Source organism: Saccostrea echinata, unplaced genomic scaffold (assembly GCF_033153115.1).
Source record: "Saccostrea echinata isolate AGI-Se365-2 ecotype Australia unplaced genomic scaffold, CSIRO_AGI_Sech_v1 ptg000009l, whole genome shotgun sequence".
Classification (NCBI taxonomy): domain Eukaryota; kingdom Metazoa; phylum Mollusca; class Bivalvia; order Ostreida; family Ostreidae; genus Saccostrea; species Saccostrea echinata.
In genome coordinates, this window is record NW_026889758.1 from 3,278,581 (window position 1) to 3,299,570 (window position 20,990).

The following is a 20,990-nucleotide window of genomic DNA, read 5'->3' on the forward strand; positions in this document are numbered from 1 at the left end:
AATGATTCTACAGTATCTACAATTTTCACAATATTTTAATTCACAAAATTTATTTAAATTAGGAAGCATTGCCTTTATATTGATGATTTATAAAGAATAATACATGGCATAATATGCCATTACAAAACAGGACAACATTTTAAACTATAAGATCAAAAGCCTTTGGATTAGGTATGACATTGGTCAACCAAGTGTTGTTATGACATGCAATACAGATTTAAATCATATCAAAATGCAATATACTTTTACTTTGAATACTTAACGTGGAGTGTAGGTATGAGAGGATATTCTGGTTTAATTTAAAATGTCTTGATTAATATAAAAAACACACTGTGAAAAAAGTTTAAAGTGGTTGATGATACTGTTGCAATAACTGCAAAAACATAGCTCATAGAGAGTTAGTTTGCATTACAGATTCTAATAATAGATCATTGGTCATTTATTGACATTTTTTCCTCTGCTATTGAATCAGAGTGAGGCTGAGTGTTCAGCCTGAAAACTATGCAGATATTCTAGTGAGGAAGTGATAACGGGGGTCGGGATGATGCAGGGTGTGCAATAAAAAGCACATATTCGGTTAAAGCAGAGATGAAAAATTCCTGTAACAAACTTGTCCATCAAAATTGAATTACTAAACTTGTCAAATTTTATGGTCAATTGTAGAAAGCCATTTTCTTCATCTAAGATCAGTCAGTGTATTAGATGAGTGAAAATAATGAAGTTATTGAGTTGTCATAACACATTTTAAGGAATGTTTAGTTGGGAGTACATGTATTTGGTTTTGATTTTCTGTTTGTTTTCATTTATAAAACTTTGTATTATTTTATCAAGTATTATATACATGTTAGTACACAAGTAGAACTGCTGATTTTCTCATTGGTTTATGTTACAGATTAAGTATAATGTAGAAAAATTAACTGCATAATGAAATTATATACTTATTGCTGATTCTTCTCACACTGTTTAAACATGTGCATGTATATTGCTATACCAAGAAGTATAGTATATATTTTTTAGGAAACAGAAACAGATCAAAATTGAATTATTTGCCTATAATCAGTGCATATTTATTATCAAATCTAATGTTACAAATCTACTACCACACCTCAGATATCTAATAAAATCCCATTTGGGGTCATGTCAAAGCGACCTTTCCATTAGCCAATGAAATTATCGCTGTCCAAATCTTGGCTTGTAGTTTGGATGTGTTTCTTTTTCAACAACAAATCCTAAGAGCCCAAGGAGTTTGGTAGTAAACAAATCTATGCCAAAGGCCATGCTTTGTATGCTTGGTATGATTGTGACTGAGGAGCAGGGTATCTTGTATAGTTTGTGTGTTTTCATTTGCATTATTAAGGAAAGAATGGTGGACTATACATTCAATTTAATACCACATGCACAATTAAATAAAATCAAGGTAAGACAGACTGCTGTAAAGATGTAGCCTTGGAACTATTTTCAGAAGCATATACAGAAGCTTGAATCTGATTGGCCAAAATTTTTATGTTTATTTATAATCATACTCCCCAGAAACAAAGTTTGGGGATATATAGGAATCACCTTGTCTGTCTGTCTCTCCGTCTGTGCAAACATGTCCGGTCCATATCTTTTTTACGGAGGAACATTAGAACTTACTACTTCACACAAAGATTGTTCATGACTTGAGGGTGTGTCATTACCTTGACCCAAGGTCAGTTGGGCAAGTTCAAGGTCACTGAAGAAAGTTCATAATTCATGTCCGGTCCATATCTTTCTTATGGATAAACTTGGTGAGTTCTCATTTTACACAAAGTTTGCTAACGACCTGATGGTGTGTCTCAACCTTGACCCAAGGTCGTTGGGCAAGTTCAAGGTCACTGAAAGAAAAAATTCATAATTCATGTACGGTCCATATCTTTTTTTGGATAAACTTGGTGAGTTCCTATTTTACACAAAGATTGCTTATGACCTGAGGGTGTGTCTTGACCTTGACCAAAGGTCATTTGTGCAAGTTCAAGTTCACTTTCAGAAAAAGTTCATAATTTGTGTCCAGTCCGTATCTTTCTTACGGAGAATAATGTTGGGATGTTGGGAGTTTCCACTTCACACAAAGACTGCTTATGACCAGAGGGTGTGTCATGATCTTGACCTAAAGTAACTGTAGAAAAATTGATAAATAGCTCATCCATACTTTCCAATAGAGATATACTTGAAAAATTTTGTATTTTTTCAATGTTATGAAAAACAATGTTATTATTAGTATTGATGTTTTATCAGGCTGCGCCTTAGTTTCATTCATTAAAAAAATAAAATGAGCAATTACCAGTAAATTTTCACTCTAAATGTTTAAACAAATTGTGAACACCTCTTAGATTCATCAAATACTAGTATTAGTGACTTGGCACCTTCTCTGAAAAACCTTGCGGGGTATTTGTCCATTTTGGACAGTTTTAGTTGAAAATGTTCCCGTATGGGATGTTATTATTAAGTTCAAGAAGCGGTAGTGGATTGGAAATTTTAGTATTGATTAGATTGATTTATTACCAATCATGTAATTTTTACACAATACCCACTTCATTTATACATGTTTGTCTTCACTGAGAGATCATTATCACTTCTGTTTCAATTATGCCTTTTTATGATATTACTTTGAACATTTTATTGCATTGGTGGATATAAAGGGGTAACTATATGAGTTTGCTTTTTGAGAAATAAGGGGGACTATTTCATCACATTTTGATGCTCTGCCATGAATATTTCTGGGACATATAATGTTTTTCATGTCTGTTTTTCATCCATCCCTGACTGTCTGTCCTCAGTTTCCAACCATCACAATTTCCATTTAGCTCACTTAAAAGAGAAATTGTTAAAGAAATTTTTATCAAAATGCATTCTCTGACAAATATTGGTAAGAGTTATTAAACTATATAGCTATTTTTTGTACATTACTAATGTACATGGGGAAGGGGGGGGGGGGAGGGGGGGCATTCATGTTCTATTAAGTCCATTATTAATATACATTGTATTCGAGAAATTGATGCTCAAGACACTGAAATTCAACTGTATATAACAAAGAATCTTTACCCATTACTTTATTATTTTGTACATCTGTTGTTAGTTGAAATACATGTACCAACAGATAGTTTATAGGATTTTATAAGGAAGTAAAATGGCTGTATATGTAAAAATAAGTTGATCTTCTCATTTTCAGTCCTTCCTTTAAAGTGTTTTGTTTTATAAAGTTTAAACATAAAAAGCACATTTTTCTGTATAAATAAACAATGTATATTAAGAACAAAAAGTTATCTGTTTAAATGAAAATGTACATTCACTGTAAAATTAAATGGGAAGCAGGCTGAAAGGCAGATTGAATTAGATGTGAACTAAAATATTTTTAGTAACATAAAACAACTGGATCACTGTAAGTTAGGATTCCTTTGAATATATGTGAATCCATTTGTAAAGTAGATAAAGTCTTGATAAAAACGTCACACCAAATCAAATGTGTAAGCAAGGAAATGCTGATAAAAAAAAAAGCTTAGATATTTTTGAATCCACGTATTAAAGATGTATGGGGTATGAATGGAGTAGGAAAGGGTATATTTTCAGGTTGCAAATGAATATAATGCCTTTAGATTAAGTTGATTGTCTTATAATTATAAAATTCCAGATATTGATGTATTTAATAAATTATTTTTGTTAATATTATTTTTGTTGAAGTTGAAAAAAAAGTCCATACCAGTTGAATACATAATACATGTATAAAATATGTTTGAACAAACTTTAATATAATGAAAATAGATAATACATATGGCATTATTAATTTGTGTGTTTGTGTTAAAAATTTATATACTTTGATATACACTTTTTCGTTGATCTGTACCAATGATTTACACTTTTTTCCCCTGTTTACAAAGATAATTTGTCGGTTTATCCATCCAATATTAGTGTTTTTGTCTTTGTATTTTTTTTTTTTTTACTGATTTAGCATTTTCATTAGAATATTAACATAGCAGTAACTAATAGATAATATATATATAGTGTACTAAAAGCTAATGTAGATTTCAGTATTCATGCATGTATATTGCTACTTCTTCATTTGTTTATTAATTTTAGAACACATGATTTAGTTTTTAGATATTAAAAACAATAATGCATAACCATGAAGTCAGTATTTATTTGCTAAATATATGTGTGTCTAAACGTGTATAAACACATCTATTTTTCTGTTGATTACTGAACACATATTTTAAAGAATTTTGTAAAGGGTATAAGTCACTTTTATATTCATACATAACAATGCATGCCTTTGTCCTGCTACATTTTAATTATAACTAAATTTTATTATTCATCTGACATGTCACAAATTTACCCCTGTAACCTGTAACAACATGATTTTGATAGACTCTGTCAATTAAAAAGTGTAGTAAAACATGTTTATAGCCAACATGCTTATAAATAATAAATTCACACTACAGAGAAGTTATTTTTACTCCCTTTTTAATGGATATAAAGAATTACATTCAACAAAGCAAAATTGTTCATCCCTGGTGCTTCACTATATAAGCTTGTTTTACTGTATGAGTCTCAGATGCTTAATTGACATTTTCTTGGCTTGTGATCACTGTAGTAAGCTTTTGAATTATTCATGACCTTTGTGGACTCCTTTTATAGTTATAAACATGTTTTTAAAATTTCTGTCATCTTTTGTCTACTTTTTTTTGGTGCTGTACTTAAAGTTGGAGCCGTGAACCAGCTAGGTGTAAATGATTTCTAAGTATTACCTGGAGAGTACCAGGTACCTAACTGTGTACATGGACTTGTATATTATACGTAAACATGTTGCTCATGCATTATGTTTGATGGTGATATTGTGCAATACTGGTTGAATAAGTGTACTTCTGGATACTTCATTTTTATGTTGTTCTAAATATACTTGTTGTACATGTACTTGATAGCTAATTATATATTTTATATACTTATTCAGTGATTTGAAAAATTCTCTTTTTGAAAAATATAACCTAAAATTTAAAGTCTGACTTTCAAATTATTAAAGATTTCATTATTAAGATGTCTAATCTTGGAGGTTAACATATATGAATGCATACTTTGAAGTTTTATTGAAAGAAATACTTTCAAATTTATCTTTATTTCATATACATGTACGTGTATTAATTAAACAAAAGCATTGTCATGCCTTATCTTAATATAATTTATGTACTAGAACATGTTATTCAAGAGTAATAAATTAATGTACATGGTATATAAACATTTAAGACAAAACTTAAAATGTGTCATTATGATTACACTGCATTTTTTCACAGAGATACAAATAACTAAATCTTGAGCAGTATTCCTCACCGTGCTTGTGTTTGACAGTTTCTCTATCTAATACTATGAATGAATGAAGTTAACGAACAATGATCGATCTCAAAAATATTTACAATGTACAAACAATATAAATCTGTTAACAGGGCATAAAATGATTCATAACACCATATATAATGAATAACGAACAAAATCTTTATTCAGGAAATGCTGAAAGTATATATTAGACTAGAACTTATTCTCTGAGTCAAGACAGTCTTACAAAATTAAATCTTGTGGACAACATTAAATTTTAATTTGATTAAAGAAAATATTGAAAGGGAATAGTTATGATGATGATACACAACTGTCTCCAGTTTTAGCTTTATTCAATCCTTTAAAATACAGTTATTGATTTGTTAAAAAGTGTATTGATGTCCCACCCCAAGGGGTTCTTTACCAAGACACTGATAGAAAAAAACAAAGTCTTTTTGGCCTCAGAGTCACGATATAATTTTCTAGATCTTTTTTTATAATTTGTTGACCTCTGAACCAGGAAGGTGACATCATAAGAAACACTTACATGTACCTGATTTGATCTCTGTGTTTTCGTTACTCTGTTAAAGATAACACATTTTAAAAACTAAATATCAATAGTGAAGTAGCACTTTGTTTCCCCCTTCTTAGAAAGATTTTTATCTATACATTCAGAGCTTTTGTTGACTAAGACCAGGTACAGATCAAAGACATAATATGTATGTCTCTATACAGATGAAGCTGTAAACTATTTGTTCAAATTTTCACTAATTTCTCTGGTGTCATTAAGAATGCACAAATCAGTAGCAATGAATGATGAACCAGTATTTGCTTAAAATTAGATGATTATTTTATATTCTACTATGGTTTTTGAAAAAATCAAAGAAATGCCATGGCCATTATTTAAGGAATGTTTTTAGCTCTACTGATCAGAGACCAGAAGAGCTTGCATTAGTAAGGTGTCTGTTGTCTGTCCATCTGTCTGTCTGTAAACAATTTTCAAAATGCTACTCCTCCTACAGTTTTGGTCCGCTTTCAGTATAACTTTGTTCACAAGTAGACTACTGGTACACCAATTGAAAATACATAATTCTATTTATCATATTTTGGATTTCGGTGAAAGGTGTTGCCATGGTTACTAAAAATAGAAATATCTGTGAAATTCTTTCAAATGCTACTTTTCCTACAGCTTTAGTTTGTTTTCAATATAATTTGGTATACACAAGTAGACTACATAAGATACTTAATTCTGTATATCGGTTTTTGATTTCAGTCAAGGTTGTTTCCATAGTGACTAAATATAGAAAATTCTGTGAAATTCTTTCAATTTGCTACTCCTCCTACAGTTTCAGTCTGATTTCAATATAACATGGTACACAAGTAGACTACACTAAGATACATACCGGTAATTTTATTTTATTAGTTTTTGATTTTAATGAATGGTGTTGTCTTGGTTACTAAAAAATAGAAATTTCTGTGAAATTTATTCAAATTGCTACTCCCCCGACAGTTTAAGTCCAATTTCAGTATAAATTAGTACACAAGTAGACTACATTTAGATATATAATTCTGTGTATTGGCTTTTGATTTCAGTGAAGAGTGTTGCCATGGTTACAAAAAAAAATAGAATTTTTTGCGAAATACTTTCTAATTGCTACTCCCCCTAAAGTTTCAGCCCGATTTCAATATGACTTGATACACAAGTAGATTACATTAATATACATAATTCTATGTATCAGTTTTTGATTTTTGTATAAGGTTTTATGTTTTGTTTTGTTGTTGTTTTTTTTTGGGGGGGGGGGGGGTGACTGCTGTGTGTAAAAAAAAAGTTTAATATCATTACTGGGTATTCAAAGACATAAATATAAAAGTGTCTAGTTTTATGTAATTAAAAATTAGTGATAATTCCATCAGATTATTTATAATGTCCTGAGCCATTTTGCAATGATTGCAGTTTATTTAAAACAAGAAGTCTGACTAGGCTGGAAATCAATTACATCCGCAGCATATTCACAACTTTATATGTATATATAGAGAAAATCATTGAGTGAAAAATCACTGCTCTCTCTCTCTCTCTCTCTCTCTCTCTCTGGATACTTAATGCAACACATACTTGATAACATGTAAAGATAGCATTTCATAATACATGTATTTACAAGTTATAATCATTATATGAGAACCCAATACTTAGACATAGGTAACGTTAGTGTGGTTAGGATGATAGAGTTATGATACAGAAGTACTTGAGCACTATGACACTAGCTTCCTGTCTCAGTCATTGCTAACCCAGCCTCTTCAGATTTCTAGATTATGTAAAGCTGTTACAAACATGAGAATAAGATGTACTTCCATTTTATGTTGAGTAACCCCCACCCCTGAAAAAGGGAATCAAGCAAACAGTCAAGTGATAACATGAATATTGTATAATAATCCCCACCACCCCACCCACATCATTTTGTATATTTCTGATAGTTTTTAAACTAGGTTTCAATAGAAACTTATGCAAGAAATTTTTTCATGGTGCTTAAAAAAAAAATAGGAAAACTTGAGGAAAGGTTGACAAAGTCTGCACTATGACACATCTTTAAGTTGTTTTAATTTTACCTATAAAACAAAAAAGTGAATGCAATGACCTTTTTTTAGCAGTATTTATAGATAAACATGTGTATCTGTATGCAGTTTTCCACAAAAATTGATATTGTAGTCAATACGATCAACATTGGACATGTCTGCTCGTATATGAATTGTCAAGAACTTTCGGAAGACAGGAAGGTGATATTGGGAGTTCTGGTACAAATCAAACCTCTTCACAAGAATTCTTGCAACTAAGAAAAAAAATTGACAGCTCCGTTATTTCTTTCCTAGTATATTTCATAAAAGGTCAACAGAACATTCAAATCTTTTAGTACTTCAAATGAACAATAGAGGATCGTCATATACATTCTGTATAACAACCAACTGGAGATCAAGTCAAACCAAGGAAATCATGCAGTGATGTCAAGTGGCCATTTTAGCAGCCGTCCCCCCCCCCCCCCCCAATCAATGAGGGCGAATCATACCAAAAATGGATAAAAGAATTTATTTATTCATAAAAAATTAAGTTAGAAGAATTAAGCAACTTATAAAATGTTTGTTCTTGTATCTTTAACACCCCCCCCCCCCGTCCCCGGGCTGAAATCTTAAAACTTCCACCGATTTTTACCACCAAAACAGGGAAGAGGGGGATGAGTCGTCCCACTTTGTAATAAAAAGTTATTGTGCTGGCTACCCTTATACGCATCCCTCAGTAAAATTCATCTTTGCATTGACCCCGTGTGTATACATATAGCATGCTCTCTCCTCCACTGAAAGTGGATTTTGATATAACGGAATTGAATTTTTCCTATTTATAAGTTACAGAGGTTAATTCACTTGATCAAGGAAATTTTACTGGGAAAAAAGTACTATGTATAAATAAATGAATAATATATGTTTTTAAAAATGTGTATATTACTTTTCTGAGTACCCTGGGAGTGAAACTTGAGCATCCCTTAAAAATACACTACCAGGTGGGGGGAAAAACTGAAACCTTCCCGTCCACTTCCGTGTGGAGATTTGGATAACGCGGTGGTGTGACGCAGAAGGAAACTGAATCACATCTCGCAACAGCTTCAGAGTAAGAGAAGACATTAAGTCCACCCCATGTCATCGCTATGGACGTGAAGACTGTGTTAGTGGCTCTGGCTCTTCTGATGGCCTCAGGTATTTTTTTTTTATTTGATATAAATCAGTATTAGATCAATTGGGTTCTTTTGCAGATGGCAATTCAAATTTCAACAATATGCACATCAAAAAGGATCTTTGGTAAATGAAGGCTCAAAATATTTACAAATGTTCGCTTGTAAAGTTGTTTAATTCGTTCCAAGAAATTACATAATTTCCTTTAAAATGCTAGTTACATAAAATTCAATGCAATTATACGTATATTTTCCTGTCACTTCAAAATATATATTATGACCCCGATGTATGTTATATTTTATGCATAAAGCGATCCTTTTCTGTTTTGCAATCTCTCTCTCTCTCTCTCTCTCTCTCTCTCTCTCTCTGTGTAAAACGATTTCAAATCTGCAAAAATTAGTAGATGACATTACCACAGTTGCTGTATTTAAACTTTCTATTACGCCGGAAACTGTTGTATAAATTCTGTATGACTCTTATTCAGCTGATTTCGGAAATTCAAACACATTGTCTCGTTTTAGTATTTCCGCTGTGATCACACGGAAGGAGAGGACACGTATAATACAACATAATAACCAAATCAAGAAAACAGTTTTATGATATTTAAGAAGTGTTCTATTGTGTTTTGTTATTCACATTTTCCTTTCAAAATATTTTTTTTAACATTACATGGTTATATTATTTCAAAAATAAATAAGTATAATTGTAAAATATAATTTTATTTAAAATCAGGAGGGGGAGTGAAAGACAACGCAAAGAGCTTTAGACTGTAGAATATTTACAGGCGTTAGTATAGCTGCATTAATTGTTACAGTCATTTGTGTATTATAACAAGCGAAATATGATGAACTGGGATAAATATATTTTGCATCGAAAGTTTCTTAGTTCATTTGCAGAAAGAAAGAGGTTGAAGTTGACCAATATAAGTGGATTTAACAGCATATTAAAATGTAACCAATTGGACAAATATTAATCATATTCCTTGAATTAAATTATTATTCGATCTTCAATATTAATTAGCTCACTTCTTTTTGTTGCGTATACGGGGGCGGAACAAAAGTACGTAACGTAAGAAAAGTATTATTCTTTTGAGATGCCATTAAACACAATCTTATTTAGCAGAGAGAAACAGAAAACTTGTTACATAGTAATCTAATCAATGAACAGATGACAGAAAATATTTCCGTGCATTTATGCTAAGATAGCAAGTGCATCAGCACAAAGAAGTCCAGGGTGTATCAATACATGCAAAGGAGTGAATGGTGTTGATATATAGCTATCCATGTGGAAAGCTTTGTAAGATCAAAGTAAATTATATAGGTGCTACAATGTTCTTCCCTCTAGATTTGTGTCTATTGTGCGGAAATGCCCACTTTATTGTATATTTTTAACCATCTCTTTTTTTCCCATTGGCTTGAATTATCTTGTATTTTAACAGGAAGAGTTTTAATGATGTCGATTTTTATAATAACATATAATTAGAGTGATTTTATATTCACTGTATGTATCTTGAGTAACATATATATATAGCCAAAGAAATGTGTTCTTACTTAAACTGTTTCATTTCGTAAAAGTGTTTTAACTAGGACACCAAAAACACACAAAAGTAAAAATTTTGCAATTGCAAGCGATAGTATGTACACATGTAAGTCACCTATACTGACCTCGATGGTACAATTTTGGCCTTGAAAACAGTTTAAGCATCTTTTTTTTTAATTTTCAAAAATTTACCCTTTTTGTTTCCATGGCAACGGTAGCTTTTTGAAAATTTTTAAACCCCACAAACATTAAAGTTGCAGAGACATTTATACATTAAATTAGTATTATGCAGTTTGAAATACGTATTTTAAACAGAAGGGGGAAAAAAGATTTTTTTCTTGGAAACAACGTCGCTTGTCAAGCTGAGTTGGTTTTGTTGTTGCAGAGGTCGGTTGATATGACTTGTGACTTAATCCCGTCTCTCTGTGTGGAGAATCAGGCTATGGATAAGTCATCTCCGTTTTGATTTATTATAGGCTTTAACGGCAGCTTCACTCCAGGATCTGAATTCGAGTTGTTTCCTTTCCATTTCTGCGGTTCTCTGTTTTCTTTGGTCTTCTTGGCTCCTTCTTATACTTCCGGTGTCCACATTTAGGCTGATTTGGCGAGATTATCTGCTCTCGTTCTTAGCACATTCCTATACATTTCCATCGCCTGCTTCTTTTGATGTTACTTATAGTGAAATTGGGTGAAAGTGGGACGACTCATCCCCCCTCTTCCGATTAATCGATTATCTAATCGAAATGGCCCTCGATTATAGATCATCTATTATAATTTTGATAACAGATTAATAAAAATATCAGTTAAAAGCAAATTATTCACAAAATTTCTCGATTCATTCTTCTCTGATTGTAACTAAATCCTTAAAAGTATCCAGTGATACAAAATACATCGAAAGTGCATTTTTAGAAATCAATCCAGAATTTTTTACCACTTTATTCTTCATTCAAAAATGAACAAATTTAAGACTTGAAATCAATCGATTATTAATCGATTATAGTGCAACCGATTATTCCGATAATCGATTATGAAAAAGTTCCAATTGCCCATTACTAGTTACTTAGAGTCTGCTTTGATGCAAGGTATAATTCTTTCAAGTTTTGAAGAAAAAAAGCTGGACAGTTACTGAGAAAATGACTTTAATTTTTTGTTATATTTACTGTTTCCTTGGCAACAATGGCCATTTTAAATTACACTGGGTGTGATTGTTATAACTGCGAAGTTTCATTAAGATTACCCAAACCATCTCAAGACTCCTGGGGTCAAAATTATAGGTGGAACAATAAAAATATCCCCCCCCCCCACTTCGTTCAGGGTGACAAAATTCTTTGATTCGAAAATCACTGTTCAAGTATGGGTATAACAAAAAAAAAACTGTATTCTCAAATACATTTTATTTAAATCACGTGTACCCTCCTTTCTTTCTTCTTTTTGTATTAAATTTACGCATTTTTAAAGATTATTAATTTAGATATCAAATTGTATTATTATTCCACAGGTGCTTGTGGACAGAACCCAATCCTCCCCCCCCCCCCCCAATATACAGTACAACCCGGGGCCATGTTTAATTACCTTCTTTCATAAATTATAAGCGTTTTATTAAAAAATCATACCCGCTGATTTTATAATACCGTGGGTATAATTTTTTCAAAAAAAATGTTTATTATACGTTATTTTTTGGAATTTCGATATGGAATTCATTACTTGAAGAATAATTTATGAAAGAAGACAAATAAAAATATCCTTGGACCCTTGTTTTTTTTTTTTTTTATGGACCACAAAGAATGAGAATGATTCATTTCTTCCTTTAATTCACAGAATGCCAGGAAATAGAAGAAGAAAGTCCAGAGTTACATCCCTTGGATGGCTATTTCAATAACTTGTTACACCCTGACTGGGGAGCTGTTGGTAAGTGCTTATTAATGAAGATAACCCCCCTTTTTTTAAAGGTAAAATCTGAATATTAAATGATTGAAAATGAATTACTATTGTAAGTGCACTGTAAGTATTTTAAAAGTAAAACCTAAAGATGAAGAAGAAAAAAATCCCTTTGATTATTAGATTAATAATAGAATAAGGAAGAAATTAAAAATCTGCAACATTTTAAATTAATCAGATACTTTAAGGGGAGGGGGTGGGGGTAATTTTCATATGAATTGCTATAACATTCATCATCATTTTCTGCAGAGACAGTCTTATTACGTAAAAGTCCACCAGCCTATGCAGATGGAGTTTACCTTCTGTCCGGACAAAATCGACCAAATCCATTTGACATTAGTGAAAGGGCACATAGATCCAACACCCCCCAGTCCCTGGGGTCAGTGCGAGGAAGAACAGCCATGCAGGTCTATTTTGGTAAGGTTTATTTTAATTTTTAGTAATAATTCCAATCACAATAATATACATGTATACACACAACCTAATACATCCTCATATATTAAATAGTAAAAATTATTTGTCGGAAGTCAATTAAAGAAATTAATATGCCACCCAAATGTAGCTTAATTTCCCAACTTGAAAGAAAGTTAAAATATTGCTATTGACTGAATTTTAAACTACTGGCATTGTTTTTGAGTTGTCAGTGTAGAATATTCTTACAATTCTCCATATTAAAAAGTTTATATTTATTGCTAGTATTTAAATTGTGTACAACTTTTATGGTAATTGATTGAGATGCATTGTTTATGTGTTATCTATTGTTGCTGGACAAAAACTATTCCTGAGATTGTATGAAGTTTTCAAAAAATGGGAATTTAGACATTTTTGTTGAGTTTCCGAAAATTGTTCCTATGATCTTACAGCTAGTTTTATATGAAGGTAATTAGGGATGACCATTAATTATCTTGTGAGACAGAACAAGGCTCTCTTTGTCTATCTTAAAAATATCTTTTTTTCCATTTATGGGTTCCCACTCAAGCTTATTCTTTAGGCTAGATGAATTATAATTTAACAGTGGTAGATATAGGGGGGGGGGGACTTGGAGCCCCCCCCCCCTAAAATTTCCATTTTAAATCATGGTTTCTTAGTTAAAAAGAAAAGAATAAGGATAAAGGAGTATAAATAACTGGCCAGGCTTTATTTCTATGGTTTTGTAAGATCTTCAGAAGGCTTTGCAGGAGCTTCTGTGGGCTTTACTCTTAGGATTTGATTTCACTGACATTAAAATATTTCTAATTTTATCGTTTAAAAAATCTCACCATTAATCATGATGACAAGAAAATAGATTGGCCTACTTCTAATAAGAAGAATTCATTTTTGCCCCACAAAATTCCTAGAATCCTGGAACTTCCAGGGGATTCTGAAACTCCCACCAGAGGCCATCGTTTACAGTTTTGTCATTGTGAGATTTCTAAAGCATCTTAAAAAATCAGAGTGGTCATTTAAATTGATTCAAGAAATATTATATACACTGTATTTGAATTATGAAATTGAATTTTTCATTTCTATCAACAGGACAACAAGTTGTGGAGGAAATAATGGATGTTCAGCGCCCTGGATGCCCAAGAGAATATGAGAATATCCCGGTCCCTAAGAACAATACACTTTACCGAAACAGTGAAGCATTCAGATCTGCCAGGGACACTGTGTTCATGCCATTTCCTAGGTCACGATTTGATCAGAGGACTGGACAAGCTCCAAGCAACCCAAGACAACAAGTAAGGGATTTTACATTTTTAAGTTTCAAGAGACAGGAGGGTGAATAAGAGTTTATTCTCCTTTCTACACTCACTGAATAAAATGTTTCTTATTTTTTCATTAAATGGTATATGACTTTCATTATTATACAGATTTTTTTTTACTGAAAATTGTTTATTTATTTTTCAATACCTCATAACAATGCCACTCAGTGTACCAATTATTTCAGCTGAATGAGATTACGCCATATCTCGATGGACAGCTTATGTATGGACCTGCTAGAACGTGGACAGATGCCATTAGAGAATTCAGGGGTGGAAAACTTCTAGCTCTTGATCCAACTAAACCAGTGCAGGAAAGTCTTCCAGCCATCAATGACATTCGTCTTCCATTTGCTAATCCCCCAAACCCCAGAGAAAATACCAGGGAGAGGAGACTTCTGCCTGTGGCAAGATTCTGGAGTAAATTCTGTTTTTAAATTAATTCAAGATTTTTGTGACCCTTTTTGAAGCAATATTAAGAAATATTGTTCAAAGATTTCATCCTTTGCTTTGCTGACCACAATATTTCTTTTTAAGCTAGTTTTCTTGAAGGAGGGACTATTTATTATAATGCAAAAAGATGATATCATTCATTCAAATAGATACTGCTAATTTATTTATACACGGGTGATATCACCTATTCAAAAAGATGATATCACCTATTCAAAAAGATGATATCACTTATTCATTTATTAGGTTATATCAAATTGAATGGCTGATATCACTAAATGGCAATAAATACCAAAACTACACATCATACTAATTTGATACATTCAAAAGTAGCCAATATAAATTTTAAATAAATTATTTTGTAGTTTTGTAAATTAGCTTAACTGGGTTCATGATTTTACAAAGTTTAAATTGATTGCTTTTACCAGACTCAACTCAGAAATGCATGTCTGATATACAGTTGATTTTTATATCTTTAAATTGAACTTTTTTTTCTAGGACTTGGAAATCCTCGAGCCATGGAGAATCCATTTCTTCTGTCCTTCGGTGTTCTGTGGTTTAGGTGGCATAATTACTTGGCAGATGAATACATCAGAATGAAAGGCATTCAAGAGAGTGACCTGGAAAAATATGACGAGCAAATCTTTAATTATGCCAGAAAATGGGTTGTTGCTAGTCATCAGGTTTGTCCATTTAAAGCACTTTAAGTTAACTAAATATACATGTAAGTCTCAGTATCTTGATCTTGATGGGACCTATGAGAAAACTTCGAGATATCTGAGTGTCAAGATATTGAAGTTAAAATACATAAAAAAGGTTTTCAAGATATTTTATTGGTCAAAAATATTTTCATTCCTTTCTACTAACAGAAAATAGTACTGTATGATTGGTTACCAAGATGGCTCTTCACTCCAAGCAATTTTGCCAGCGTGAGAGATGACAGTATATTTTATCCAATCAGAGACCCAAAAACCAATGACACCAGAAGGCCAACTTGTGGACCATATGGTAATGTTGAAAAACTACAAAAAAATTCAAAAAATTTGGTTCTTGTAAGAGGAAAAGTAAGTTATGGTTATGATCAAACAGAAAATGTTTGATAAGGAGGCATTCGTTCTCTCAAATGACATACTGAATATTTATGAAGTGATGACAGATTTAACTTGGCCAATTGAAATACTCTTTAGCAATTTTGGGGACTTTTCCATGACCCCATCTATGGTAAATGAATAAACTGTGTTTTTATAAATCACTTCGCTGGTCATCTGAGTTACTCAGATGTTTTATCCATTCGAGCCTGCCATGTCTGTAAGCTTTTGAACATAATTCCTCTTCTGAAAATACTCAATCAAAACTGCTACCGTCTACTTTGTTTATTTAGTCAAGCTCAATAGAAGACAAAATAATTGGTTTTTCTTTGAATTTTATATTTTAAAATAGGAAATATTGGAAGTCTTATGTTATTCATGGAAACAGAGATAAAAAATTGATGTTTGGTCCATTAATTTGTAGCAAAGCTTCATAAGGATTAAATTAAGACTCATGTACAGCCCAATAGAAAACTCATAATGCTTAGGTGACCATCAAGGCCTATAGACTTCTTGTCAGAAACATATTAAAAAATTACACATAATTATGATTAAAAACAAGTTCAGTCATGAAAGAATTCACTTTTTATGATAAAAAGTATTTCATTAGAGCTAATTATACAATTAACTACTGACTTCAGTTACTTCATCTCCTTCTGGACCTAGATCAGGTACTCGATTACCTGGAAGTCAAAATTTAATACAGAAACATTTGGAGAAATCTCTAAATATTTCACAACAATAATATATCAGATAAAACATCATCAAATTAACACACATCTTCATCAGTGCTCTCGATTCAATATGTTCAAATATTTACATTTCCAATATCTTTGTCCGATATAAAATTTCAATAGTAAAAATACTTTATTTCTACATAAATCTACTGGTTCATTGATAGGCATGGAAAAAAAAAATCACGTGCGGGGCAGGACAAATAGAGACAGAAGCGGGGCTTGTAGCACGTGAATTTGCAGAATAAAGAGCATGTAAATATAAGGAATAATTGTCAGATTTTTTGGTTTCATGACGATGATCAATCGATTGACTTGCGTGATAATTTTATGCATAAACGCCTTCGGAATGTTTTGATACATGAGTATAAAAAAAATGTGGAAAAGAACCGAAGTTACTTTTATAATATATGAATTAAGAGGGCTGGGTGGTTGTGGCCATTTTCAGACTATATTAATCTCCTTTAGAAGAAGAGCTCCATATAAAGATATACAAAAATGATCAAATTTTAAAACTAAAATGTATGAAATTCTTGTTTGCCAAATGATAGTTGACAGCTTAAGATATCATATCTAAAAAAATAAGTTACATCTGATGGTTAATTTGTTGACCCCCCAGCCTCCTTAAGATATTAATGTTCTTATTTATTTCAGCTTACAACCCGAATATTCACCCAGGTATAACCACTGAGTTTCAGACAGCAGCAATGAGATATGGACACACCCTGGTTACCCCTGGTCTCTGGAGAAGGTAGTTAATGCTAATAAAACCTGAAATCTAAACACTTTTAATGAATGCTACATCAAAATTATTACTACATGTACTCCTAACTCTATAATCTAACAGTCATAAATGGCACCATGTATTTCTTTCCTTGAAGGTTATAAGGCTTATCTGAGCTTTTCTTATCAAATTTGTCCTTTTTACCTATCTACAAGGGTTGTCCCAAAAAGTCGTAGACAGGGAAAACAATTTAGTTCCTGACTGCTTTATCAAATTTCTTTTCTTATCATAGTGAAAAGCAACATTTTATGATCATGAATTTCAAGTTTTATGATAATAACGCTTTTAATAAGAAAATAATATAAAAATGAAAAAAGCATATAAATGTACATTGGCACACAAAACCAAGCATAATTTACGTCTCTTATAATTGTTAAGTATTGTTCTGTGTGCTAAACACCGGTTTCTTAAGCATCCAAATGAATTATAATATTTTATGGGATGCCACTCTTGACTGATGGAATTATTAAAATTCACTACTATCCATATTTTTTTTTCAGATTCAAATTTCACTCAAAATTTGGTCGAAAGGTCGCCATATATATTGTAGGTAGCAGAGAATACACAAAGTTTGGAGTCAATCGGGGCTCATAACATTCCTTACCATCTGAATTTAACAAACAGTACTTTTTTTCAGTAGGAAGATGAAACTGTCCTTGAATCTCATACTTACTAAAAACAACTTCTTTACTGGAGTTCTAGTGTGTAATGTCACTTCTGTATTCCTTTTTTCATCTCTGAAGTGGACAAACCACATTAGAAGAAAAATTATTACATGCCCGTGCGCCGCTAACACATTTGAGGACGTCATTTGCAGAAAACTCAATTCCAACAACACTTTAAAAATTACGACACCAATCCTCTGTCTCTGATGCTTTTTATGTGAAAATTTGACATGATATTAAGATTTTATTTCTGGTATCACTGATAAAAAATTGAGTTTGATGTTTTACATATACCAGAGAAACAAATGCAACTGTAATAGTTACATACAGAAATTATTCAAGATTTTGTTCGTGCACCGACAAACCATATTGGCCTTCCTATAAATCGTCATAATTATAATATTACTATGAAAGATATATATTCAAGAATTTGCTAGGTTAAGGAACATTGAATAATTTATGGCTATGTAAAATTTGGTTAGCATTGGTTGAACGTTTACAAAGTTATAAACATTGTCTACGACTTTTTGGGACAACCCTCGTAGTTGTCTGTCTGTTCATCTATCTGTTAACTTTGACTTTTTTCTTTTGAATCATGCACATGAAGACCAGTTTTAAACCAAACTTGAATCAGAGCATTCTTGTGTGAAGAAAAATTGAGAAAGTTCAAATCCTAAGGACCATTCCCTTTTAAGGGGAAATAATTAAGAGATAACTCAAATTAGGGTTAAATCTAGCTTCTAAATGTTTTCTTTTCAAGAAAAAAGCTCAACCAGATAAACCAAATTCTCTGTGAAAGCTTTCCAGAATATGTATAAAACTTTTCTGCAGTCTTTTTTTTTAACTAGCTGTATTGTATTTCAATTTCAAAACTTGAAAAAAAATTGTTATCTAAGGGGACCAAGGACACCAGGAAATAATGCACAAGAAGGATGTAACTGGTTCCCAACAAATCTGAGATTACCCAACCCCCCTGTACAGCAAACACATGGATTGAGGCTTTGTAATGCTTACTGGAATTCACAGGTAATGCAGACTAAGGTTTTGTAATGCCTCTCAGGATTCGATTCTGATCATGCCTACTAAGTCTGTTATATGCCTATATATGGGAAATCATAGGTAATGCATATTAGGTTGTAGTTCTACTGGAATTCATAGGTTACTGAAATATATGGTCTAATGTTCTGTAATGCAATACCAGAAATTAGGAGTAATGTTGATACAGGTAGTACTTTAATCTGATGGAGTAATTGAAAATTTGAAGTATCCTCTAGAATTCAATGAATGTTGCTTCCTCATTAGCCATAATGGGATACAATGTAAATAAATTGTCAATAAAATAATTTTGTTCATAAGTTTTAAATTTTAATCAATGAATGTTTTCCTTTTTTTATGCTGTCATTACTAATAGTACAGTGTATGATTTGACGATTGATAGTAGTTTTGTCCTCCAGGAATCGGTTGAGGAGGATCTGGATGCACTGTACAGAGGCCTTGCCTCGACTCTGGGAGAGAAGGAGGATCATATCATGGTAGAAGACTTAGCAGGTAAGGAAATTACAGGAGAGGGCTGCCTAATCCAGTTAGTATTAATTAGAGGAGAGCCTTTATCAAACAGGGTTAGCAGGTAAGGAAATTACAGGGGAGGACTTAACTAGGCTTATTTAGGCTTATCTGCTGCCTAATCCAGTTAGTATTAATTAGAGGAGAGCCTTTATCAAACAGGATTAGCAGGTAAGGAAATTACAGGGGAGGACTTAACTAGGCTTATTTAGGCTTATCTGCTGCCTAATCCAGTCAGTATTGATTAGAGGAGAGCCCGGATCAAACAGGATTAGCCTGCTGTCCATTCCAGTTTATAGGACACCTGGGTTCAAAGGAGTTTAGCCTGCTGTCTATTCCAGTCAGACTAGTATATCAAGAGAGGGCTCAACAGGCTTAGCCTGTGCCAAATTCAGTCAATGTAAATTACAAGAGAGGGCTCAACCAGATTTAGCCTGCTGCCTAATCCAGTCAGTATAAATAACAGGGGCCCGTTTTACAAAAGAACTTACGACTAAGACCAAAAACTTGAGTTGATCGTAAAATTGTGCAAAATTAATGATTCTGTTTAACATTTCTAGCGTAAAAATATCTTTCTACATTCCTTTTAAAAAGATTAAAACCATTTTTAATTTAATGTAAATTAAAAATTTATAGGCAGATTTAAATTTTGGTCTTAGTCGTAAGTTCCTTTGTAAAACGGGTCCCTGGAGAGGGCTCAACAGGTTTATTAGTCTGCTGCCTAATCCAGTCAGTATAAATTAGAGGAGAGGGTTTGAATAGGTTTAGTCTGTTGTCTATTCCAGCCAATATTAATTACAAGAGTGGGCTTAAACAGGCTTAATTTGCTGCCTAATCCAGTCTATATTAATTTTACTATAAATAAAAATAATTGAAATAATTATAACTTAAACAACATAACACACCCTAAATTATCTTATCATGATCAACCATGTATCCTAGCTTGGTAATGTCCACCTCCTTAATTCCCTTCCATCAGTCAGTTTGTCTTTGACATATACTGCATTGATTCCATGCACAATATGAGCTACTCTAAATGCAGGAGGAGGACACACATGATCTGACTTATTAAAAATTTTCATTTTGAAAATTCAGACCCCTACTCCAAGTCTGAAGTATCTGACATTTTCCAGGCTTTTTTCATGATTTTGATATTTCAACCGGAGTTAATTTTCGATACTTGCGAACCAAATTAAATGCCAAACTTACAATTTAACAATAGCACAATGCTTCTAGTACTCACCAATATTGATGAAAAAAAACATCACTCTACATTTCGATACAGGACTTGCAAGATTTTAAAATGCATGAAATGAAAACAAATCTCGACAATCAGATAAAATGTTTTTATCGCATGTATATTTTATAAACGAACCATAAAAACAATGTTGGTGAGTACTAAAAGTATTGTACCATTGATAAGTTAATTGTGAGAGTTGACATCTAATTCG

General features: G+C 32.2%; 1 protein-coding gene across 1 annotated transcript in view; it reads left to right on the forward strand.

Moving 5' to 3' along the window:
• Positions 1 to 8,917: 8,917 nt before the first annotated feature.
• LOC133181624 (dual oxidase 2-like) overlaps positions 8,918 to 20,990 on the forward strand; it is a 30,706-nt gene continuing 18,633 nt past the window's right edge. Inside the window, exons 1-10 of the mRNA XM_061316172.1 lie at positions 8,918 to 9,063; positions 12,397 to 12,486; positions 12,766 to 12,933; positions 14,032 to 14,234; positions 14,444 to 14,675; positions 15,204 to 15,388; positions 15,575 to 15,713; positions 17,182 to 17,278; positions 18,873 to 19,002; positions 19,431 to 19,524. Of these exons, the coding sequence (XP_061172156.1) occupies positions 9,015 to 9,063; positions 12,397 to 12,486; positions 12,766 to 12,933; positions 14,032 to 14,234; positions 14,444 to 14,675; positions 15,204 to 15,388; positions 15,575 to 15,713; positions 17,182 to 17,278; positions 18,873 to 19,002; positions 19,431 to 19,524 (1,387 nt within the window). The 5' untranslated portion in view covers positions 8,918 to 9,014. The remainder of the gene's footprint in view (positions 9,064 to 12,396; positions 12,487 to 12,765; positions 12,934 to 14,031; positions 14,235 to 14,443; positions 14,676 to 15,203; positions 15,389 to 15,574; positions 15,714 to 17,181; positions 17,279 to 18,872; positions 19,003 to 19,430; positions 19,525 to 20,990) is intronic.